Below are 9,900 nucleotides of genomic sequence, written 5' to 3' on the forward strand. Positions count from 1 at the left end.
AACTGGACTTATCAGATCCTTTGCTCGTCAAAAAATTTTATTTTATTAAATGGAGGGCCTGTGGGTTACTTTAATGTGGAGAGAGGCCTATGGCAAGGAGATCCAGTGTCTCGCATCCTCTTTACCCTTGCTGAGGGAGTTTTGTGCTGAGGTATGCAAAGATTGGTCCAAGACAGAAAAATCAAGCCTTTAAATGGGCTTAGAGGTGAGATTATGCCAGTTCACCTTTTATTTGCTGACGGCATTTATTTTTATGAATGCATCCATCAAATATGTTAGGAATTTAAATGTTTTCCTAAGGAAGTACCAAGATTTCTCCGGCCAGTGGATTAATCTAGACAAAAGTAAGCTCTTTATGGGGAAGATCAACCCACCTGGTAGTAGAGCCATCTCAGATGCTATGGGCATCTCGATTTGTAATTTCCCTACAAAATACCTTGGGATCGATATTTTCAAAGGCAGGGTAAAAAAAGCAGTTTTTGCTCTCGATCATTGATAAGGTGAAAGATCGAATGGTTGGTTGGAAAGGAAGCTTCTTTCCATGGCTGCTAGGGTCCAACTAGTTTGATCTATGGTTCAGGGTATGCCGGCTCACAGCATGTCTATTTATTGGTGGCCAAGCTCTTTAACTTCCTTACTAGAAAAAATGGATGCTTAATTTCATTTGAACAGGTGATGTGGACAATTCTAAGGCGGTGACGGTTAACTGGGATAAGGTATGCAGGCCAAGGGATGAAGGTGGTTTGGGTATTCGAAGGCTCCGAGACATCAACAAATCCTTGCTTTGTAAAAACCTGTAGAACATAAAGCATGGCTCCTCTGGGATTAGTAGAATCTTTAAGGCTTGGTTTCTCTCTAATGGATTCTCAGAGACTCTTACAAATCTTCCTCTGTATGGCCTGGTCTCCACAAAATTTGGAACTTTGTTCAATCTAAAGAGCACTGGATTATTGGTAATGGGAATGACATAAGCCTTTGGCATGACAATTGGCTAGGGAATAGATCAATCTCTGAAAAATGTGGCATCAACCCTGATTGCACTAAAGGATCTTCCTTGAAAGTGGCGGCTTTGATAAATAATTATCAACGGGATATCCCTACTGTTCGGTTTCCCCCCTTACAAATCTATCTTGAAGAGGCTCGCAGTATCACTCTTCCTCAGATTGAAGTAAATGATACGTGTGTTTGGAATGGTACTACCTCAGGAGCTTTCTCTTCCTTCTCTACTTAGGATGAGATTAGAAAGCATAACCTAAAAGTCCCCTGGTGCAACATGGTCTGGAATAAATTTTTACAACCAAGGCAGTCTACCTTTGGCTGGCATTTCATGCATTGCAGGCTACCCACTGATGATGCAATCTCTACTAAAGGTGTTCCAGTTGTCTCTGTCTGCAATCTGTGTTTAAAGCACTGTGAATCTTTTAATCGTCTTTTCTTGAGTTACAGCTTCGCAGTGATAATATGGGGAAAATTCCTTCACTGTTTTGGGTTCTCATGGCCTAATGTTGAAGACTTATCTTTTTTTGTTCAATGGTGGAATCGAAAGCGTAGGCTATACTATCTTTGAAGGAGGCCTGATCTATGGGGCTCATCATTATGGCGGACAATTTATGGAAGGAGAGAAATTGTGATACCCTACTTTCTAAACCCAGTCTAATTATCCAGTTGGTTCGGTTTGGTCTTACAGGGCCTGAACCCTAGCGAGCCGAGTCGAGTACCTTATGGAGCATGGTGGAAAGGGTGACTCTGAACTCAGGTTGGCCAAATGAGTTGGAGTCAGTGCCCAGTGAAGTCCGTGTGCCCAAGCCGTGCACTTGTATGTATCACGAGGCCATGTACTCACAATAAAGGTACGTAGCCTTATTTTATACCAAGTATGCATGTTAATCAATTACCCGGGAGTGAAATACGTGTCGGGGCCGAGCCCCAATGAAAATCCCAATGTTTGGGCTAAGTATTGGCCGACTGGTGGGTGGTCATAGATGGGTTGGACCCACCAGTGTGACCTACCACTCTGGTCAATAGATATTTTGACCCTACTATAAATAGCATTTATTACCTTTCTTCCACCTCATTTATTGCTTTACACGGTGGGTGAGAAAAGTAAAGAAGAGAGAGAAAAAGAAGAAAGAGGGGAGAGGAAGGAAGAAGAAAATGGGAAAGAAGATGATCGTTGTGCATCGATGGGGTTAGATCTCTTGAATCCAACACCGGGTTAACGATCCTCATCTTGAGATCTACGATTTGAGGTGAGTAAAGTCCATATTTCTTAAGCCCTTAGTGAAACCCTTCGATTTGGGTAGCAATCCTTTGGATCTTGTTATTTATCTCTTGAGAATGTGAATCTAAGGTTTAATAAAGGTACTATATGTTGTTTTTGAAGGATTTAGAAGGAAGACTTGCAAGATTTGAGAAGCATTTGTTGATCTCTTGAGCTAAAGAGAAGATTTGGGGTTTTGAGTTATTCTTGAGCAAAGAGGTAAGATCCATGCTTAAGACTTTGGATTGACCTTAGATCTAGGTTGTAATCATGATTTAGAGCCTTAGATTTGTAGAAAATGTAGTCGAATTGACCCGTGGTGGATTCCCCAAGGCGGGATGAAGAATGAGAGAGAACAGCAAAATCCCAGTTTTGTCTGGTGGATGCCCTGCAAATAGTCAGACCCACTAGTCCAGAGCACGCTTGTCTTAGGTAGGCTGCTGGCTCGACCGATGAGCAAGACCGGTGGGTGACCTAGCCCACCACTCCTAGCCCGTCAGTCCAAGAAGACCTTCTGGCTCGACAGGTGAGCAAGATCGGTGGGTGACCTGACCCATCTCTCCTGGCCTCTCGGTCTAGGCAAAGTCCCTCGGTTGAGCAGTGAGCAAGGAATGGTGGGTGCCTTGCCCGTCGGTTGACTCACCAATCTGACTTCTCGGATCCCGATTGGGCCCAAATTTATCAGGTATCCTTCTTTAGTGATTCTAAACACATTGGGATCATCATACCTCATTGGACATGACCCTAAAGTGGAGACATACTAAACCCAACGTTTTTCATGATAGGTTGTACTAGAAACTCGCGTCATCGCACGCCGGATCATTCTCATACTAAGGGTGATCTTCGTACACAATTAGGTAAGTGGGAAGAGGACATTGCATCATTTCATTCTAGTTGTAGACTAGCCATGTCATCATATCATTATTGTGTAGACTAGTCATCCACGAGTGCCATCTCATACATTGACATGTGCATTATGAAATTCATTTATGATTTGATATGCTGATATCTTTAATTGCTAAATGCCTATTCCTACTTGTGATATGAGATGGATGACTCTAAACTATTGAATATGATGCTTTCGTATACTAGATATCGTAGTGGCTTGGACACGAATGCATTGGTGGCCCACGGAATGGGACACAGTGGCACTATGCAATCATACTATCTCACGTGGGAGTATGCGGTTAGGAATGACATATCCTTATGCTACGATCCTTCCTAGTAGGGGTTTAGGTGTTGGGTATATCACTGGGGGGAAGTCCAAGGTTGTGAACCAATAGTGACAGTTAGAAGTACGTCCGGCTGATCATTAGGACTGTCGGCAATTTTAGTGATATAACAAGAGGGCCAATAGTACTACTTTTAATTTAATGTCGCTGTGGGTCGGTAATTTATTTTTCCAATACCTTCGGCTGGCCTTCTCTGGCAACCCTATGGGCGTATTGTGGGATGGGGTTCGCGGCTCGTACCCTGAGCATATGCACAATGTGATTGTGAGTAGTACATGACCTATGACTTAGAATTGTTGTCTAGATGGACTAAGATAATAAAATGAACTGCATGCATATAGGTTCATTTGTATTGCGCATACTTGTTTGATTTTTCTTTTCACTTACTGGGCTAGTGAGCTTATCCCACGTGCACACCATTTTGAGATGATCTTGTAGGTTATCCAGTCGAAGAGCTAGAGTTGGGACCCACCATGGAATTTCTAGTTGAGGACTATTGGGTTCTTAAAGATCTCAAGCATGGGGCCGAGTGCTCGTGCGATAGCTGTGTTGCGGGTCAGCAACATTGATACCATATTGGGATTCTTTTTTATTACTTTAAATGTAACCCCTTTTGTACTCTAAATGTTTAAATTGTATTTCTTATGTATATAACATGCCTATGGGCCCAAATGTAAAGTTATTATGTAACACCATTTTGGTATCAAGAGTATTAGGGCATTTATATGTATATATGTGTAAGACTTCCACTGAAATACAAAAATTGTTTGACTTAATGTGTGTGTATCTTGTGCTGTGGTTACTGTATCAGATGATCCTGACTAGTTTTGGGTTAACAGGAGTTAACTCGGTCACCAGTCTAGTTCTCTATGGAACGGGATGTGACAGTGGTGGTATCAGAGCCATGATACTCTACTCACACACAACATACAAGTTAGATCCTATAGAGTCTTATAATAGTACCCCGAGGTTAGGTAAACATAAAAGCTTTAAAGGATTAAAACCTGTAATAAGGTGAAAAGTCTAAATCCTTACATTTCATTTCATGCATTAGTGTAGAACTCAAATAGACTAATTGGTCAATTTCATAAGCCATTAACTCAAAAATTTAATAAAAATTTTGGCAGCATAACGGCGTTATATTGAATTTCCAAAAATTTACAAAGTGCACTTAATAGCCACATAGATAAACATAATCACAAACTGGGGTGATACACTGTCACCACCAAACCACAACAGAATAAATCAAAATATGTAAAAAATCCTAAAGTTATAAATATCTACAGAATACTACCAAGTGCCAACCCATAAAAGTGTATCAGAATATATAAGCACCAGATATCAAAATCACTATAATCAAATATAGCGAGAAGGATGAAAGATAAGGTCAGGAATGAAGGAAAGTAGAGAAAGAAGCTACCACTCTGTCAATCATCATCGTCATCCACGATGAAGGTTTCCCCACCTGTAGGCCGTGAGGTGAACTTAAAGTAACGGCTGTAAATGTCAAACCTGTCATTCGTTAAGGCAACTTCTTTCTTCACATGGAGGAAGTCGGCAGCAATTCCATTAGAAACGCTATCCAAGTCCTCGGTGAAGTACTTGAAAGTTGAAACTAGCCTCTAATCTTCCTAGTCGGTGCTGTACTGCCAAACCTTGGATGACCCTCTCCTCTACGTGCTTAGACATCTGATCCTGCCCTTCCTTTAGGGCACCAATGCTGTCTATCAACCTCTGAAAATCAAAAGCCCCACCGGAAGATGGTGGAGCTGTAAAGTGTGGATCTGCAGCCTTAGACTCTAAGGGCTCCTCCTCTAGGACATCCTCCTCGTCTGGATGAGGGAAATAATCCTCATCCTCCTCGCTCACATACTCAGCCTCCATATCTTCTGGCCCGTGCTCATTAGCCTCCTATGCCCCTATTGGCACTGGTAATCTCATCCTCTTCAAGTTCTCTTTAGTGAACTTGTCCCCTGGGTATTTTCCTTCCTCACCGGTCAAATCTACTTGAAAATACTCAAACACCTTGGTAAGCGACTTACATAGGGGAAGTCGGAGTCATTGGGGTGAGCGGTGTGGTATTCCATCATTTTCATCATAGCATAGGGGAGGCAAAGTCGAGAAGCACCCTCTTCCAAAGCCACAAGAATGCAGTAGGCAAAGTAGGCAGTTATAAAGCTTACTTGGTTCCTGTGTCTTGCTCTGGGAAGCAGGTTAAACTAAGCCAAACGGACGAACACACAGGCGTCTGCATTATAAGCTGTCATGGACAAGGGATGCTCCTTGTGCCCACATATGGTCTCAAAGATGCCCTCTTGCATTTCAACGCTCAAACCCGGACCCACAGCCTTGATTCGTGGGGGATTGTAGAAATGGGCACCCTCAGCCGAGATACCCAGAATTGCCACCAACAAATCCATTGTCAGAACAATGTCTACTCCCTTCACCAGACTGGTGAGGGAATACTCCCCATCCTCAAAAGAGACCTCCAAATTACAATAGAAGTACAAGACAAGATCCTCGTGGCATGGGCTGTCAGGGTGGAGCAAGGGTTGCCAACCCAACACTGTAAATCTCTCCAACATCTAATAAGCACTGAAGTTGTCGGTCATTACGGTCTTCTCCATCATGACTGACCTTGTAGAGAAGATGGACTAGGCGATAGCCACCTTAGTGTTGTGGAAAAAACTCTCGTCGTAATTCTTCGAATTGACGGAGGGGTTCCTTGCGGGCCGTGCCCGTGATGAAGAGGAACTGGGGGCAGCGTTCCTTCCCTGGGAGGTAGTGGTCTTCCTCCTCTTAGAGGAGGAGGCAGTCTCCTTGCCCTTTTTGAAAGACATCCTGAAAATACAAGAGAGATGTGTAAGTAAACGAACGGGGGATATGCAAAGAATGTGATAATAGTATTTTAAAAAGGGGGGGGGTGAGATGATCCCTCTGAGAAATGACTTGGATAATAAAAACCCCATAGTGCAATGAGCAATGCAAAAATGTAATGATGCTAAGTAATGAAATTAAGAGAAGTAAAGAAATTTATGTAAAGATAAGTGAGTCAAGGGTGCCTATTGAATATAGGGAAATGAAGCATATGGATGCAAGGACCTACTAAATGCCCAAATGCAGTTGAATGGATGGCATTAGGAAAAAATCATAATAAGAAGTCTAAATAAATGAGAGAGGATGAAGGGAGCCCCATAACAGTAAATTGGGGAAAACTCTATATTTTTGCAAGAAAATACTTTTGAGACAAATATATTACTAATTGGTGGTGGTGGACATAGCTGAATCCATTATTCATAAGAAAAAGGAAGGAAAATGAGGAAAACCCCCAAAATCCCCCAAAATTTCTCAAGAATTGATCATAAAAGTGTGGTTATGTATATCAAAAGAAGGGAAATTTATGCATACACAAATGGAAATGACTACTCTACTAATGGGTGTGGGCAATAAGAGTGAAAACTAACATTTGAATCATCCATTTGAAATAAAGAAGGGAAAATGAGAATAACACCCTAAAATAGAGAAATTAGGGCAAAAGGTTGAGATTTTCTCTCAATAATCGGTCAAGCATGACCAATAAGCAATGGAAATCACAAATGAACTACCACATTGGCAAGAGACAGACATTCCATGGAAGAAAATGGGACAAATGAAGAGATTATAAGTTCTATAGTGAAAGAATACCGAAAAACATCATTCTCAAAGAGAAAATGGAACTTACTTGTGGATTTGAGAGGATGAAGAAGGGTTGGAACACCGATTTGCTGAGTGAGATCATGAGTTGAAGCATCGGATTGGACCCCCAAATCACCTTACTTTGAGTTAGAAAAAAGAAAGAGAAAAAGTGGGCAGGCTGCTAATCGGCGAGCCCTTACCCTACCTTGCTTCTGGTCTTGCCCGTCGGTCTGAGTACCAAGGCCCCAAGTTGGCCTATGTTGGAAATTTCTCATATTTTGTGCCTCGTGAGCCCCAATTAGATGCCAATAAGGGTGTTTTGTCGCATAGTTAATCATTGTTGTGAGACCAAACTATGTGTTGGTGATTAAGTGTGCGTGTGGTGGTTATGTGGTGTGGTGTATCAATGTAGCCTGTGACATGAAATGCATTTGATTGTGAATATATATATACAAATGTTGTGGCACTCAATCAATGCTTACATTTTGGAATAATCCAGGTATAGAACACCATGGTACTCACCAGATCCGATGGTCGTGCCCGTGGTACCTCTTGTGGTCGGCCACCCATTACTCATGAACCTCGACCCTGTGGGGCAATCCTCACATCCATCACCACAAGTGGATCGTGATCCAGAGGAAGTTCAGGTGACCCACCTGTGGACGGAATTCTGGGTCCCCCACATGTCATCACTCCTGGTGACGTTATGACACTCATACAACGGTTGCAAGGGGCCTTCCAGTAGTAGTTGCTTCAGCACCAAACAAACCTTCATGACTGTTATGCAACAATATTGGAACCTTACTCTACAGGGTCAGCATCCTAGAGGGATTACTCCTCAGGACCCTCCAGTGGGGTCAGGTGTTAGAGTATAACTTGGAGGAACACCGCCTGAAGTTACACCTTAAGATTAACTAGGAGGTACCCCTCTGGTTCCACCATATGTCACTCTGTCATTTATGATATCTCCACCCTATCCGTACTATCCACCTTATCATCCACCAGCCACCACTACGGCAAAGGTGGTGGAGTCTTTTAAGAAGTATATGCCACCCATCTTTACCAAAGTGGATAATGATCCGTTGAAGCCGGATCAATGGTTCCAAGAGTTAGAGAAAGTATTCAATATTGTAGAGTGCACAGAGGCACAAAAGCTTAGATATGCAAGGTTGCAACTTAGATATGAAGCTAATTCTTGGTGGAAAGCTTCCAAGCCTATATTGAAGGCAACTCACCCTGAGCCTACTTGGGAACAATTCAAAGAATTGTTCTTGTCAAATTACTATCCAAAGAACTTCAGAGACCACAAAGAGGTGGAGTTTATGGCACTGACCCAAGGAAGTAAAACTGTTCTAGATTATCAGCAACAGTTTGAGAGCTTATTTTATTTTGCTCCTCACCATTTGAAGTTAGCTGAGGAAAAAGCCCCGAAATTTCTGAAGGGGCTGAAAACATCTATTGGTACAATGCTAGAGGTGTTGAATTTAATTGATTATGCAAAAATTGTGCAAAAAGCCCAGACAATGAAAGATAAGCAGAAGGGAGAGCCATCCCTTACACCGGGACTGTGGAAGAGGGCAAACCCATATCCTGATTCGGGTAGCCCGACTAGCCATGTCATCATATCATTATTGTGTAGTCATTTGAACTTGAAACTTCAGAACTCAATTAAGTGCTTTACCACCTACCCTCTGCTTTCACAGTCAAACCTATAGGTTTCCACTTTCCATAAAGAAAATGCTATCCGTGATACGATCCCAAACCAGGATTCAAATCTTGGGTATCAGGTTGATATCAGTCTCAATTAATATTGATTTGATACTGATTTTGATCGGCCAATTTTATCATTGTTTCTTGACGATTTTAACCCTAATCCGATATTGATACCCAATCCAAGATTGCCCAGTATTAGTATTGACCGATACCCTTACGAATTGACCGATCCAACATAGAAGATACGAAAATGCAGATTTCATATAAAAACTGGGGCTCCACTGGATTACATTACATAGATGGCACATAACATTTCTCAGCTCCATTGTCACATACAAATTGAACATTCCTCCACACACTATATTAAGCAGTGGAAGTTTCAACTCGGTAATATATATATTCACCTCGCATGTAAGAAACCAAAGGCACCACCGCTTATTCATATCTAATAGCTGGCTCTCACGACCGATCTATCTATGATTACCCATGTCAAATAACCTAGTAACAAGTCACTTAGTTGGGGTGGCCAGGGGGTGGAGGCTTGTAGTATGGAGGGTGACCATATGGAGGACCTGCTTTGTACTTAGGTGGTGGTGGTTTCTGCCCCTTGGGTGGTGTGTACACAGGACTTAATGGTGACTTCTCGCCCTTGGGTGGTGGTGGTTTCTCCAACTTGGGCGGAGTATAAACAGGAGTTGGTGGTGCTTTCTCCCCCTTGGGTGGTGTGTAAACAGGACTTGGTGGTGGTTTCTCCCCCTTGGGTGGTGTGTACACAGGAGTCGGTGGCTTGTGCTTTGGTGGTGGTGGTTTCTCGCCCTTGGGTGGTGAGTACACAGGAGTTGGTGGTGGCTTCTCTTTCTCCGGTGGACTATAAACTGGAGTAGGTGGCTTCTCTATTGGAGGAGGCTTGTGCACAGGTGTTGGTGGCTTCGCATAGTAGGGAGGCTTGTGGTAATCGGCCAAGGTAGTGGGGGTGGTGAGAGTCACCACTCCAAGGAGGAGCAACACTATGAGAGACAT

The 9,900-nt window shown here is 42.7% G+C and overlaps 1 protein-coding gene across 1 annotated transcript; it reads right to left on the bottom strand.

Moving 5' to 3' along the window:
- Positions 1-9,393: 9,393 nt before the first annotated feature.
- LOC122059802 (proline-rich extensin-like protein EPR1) lies at positions 9,394-9,900 on the bottom strand. The gene has a single exon (XM_042622839.1). The coding sequence runs from the start codon at positions 9,898-9,900 to the stop codon at positions 9,394-9,396; it is 507 nt and encodes a 168-aa protein (XP_042478773.1).

This window comes from Macadamia integrifolia, chromosome 13, assembly GCF_013358625.1.
Source record: "Macadamia integrifolia cultivar HAES 741 chromosome 13, SCU_Mint_v3, whole genome shotgun sequence".
NCBI classification, from domain to species: Eukaryota; Viridiplantae; Streptophyta; class Magnoliopsida; order Proteales; family Proteaceae; genus Macadamia; species Macadamia integrifolia.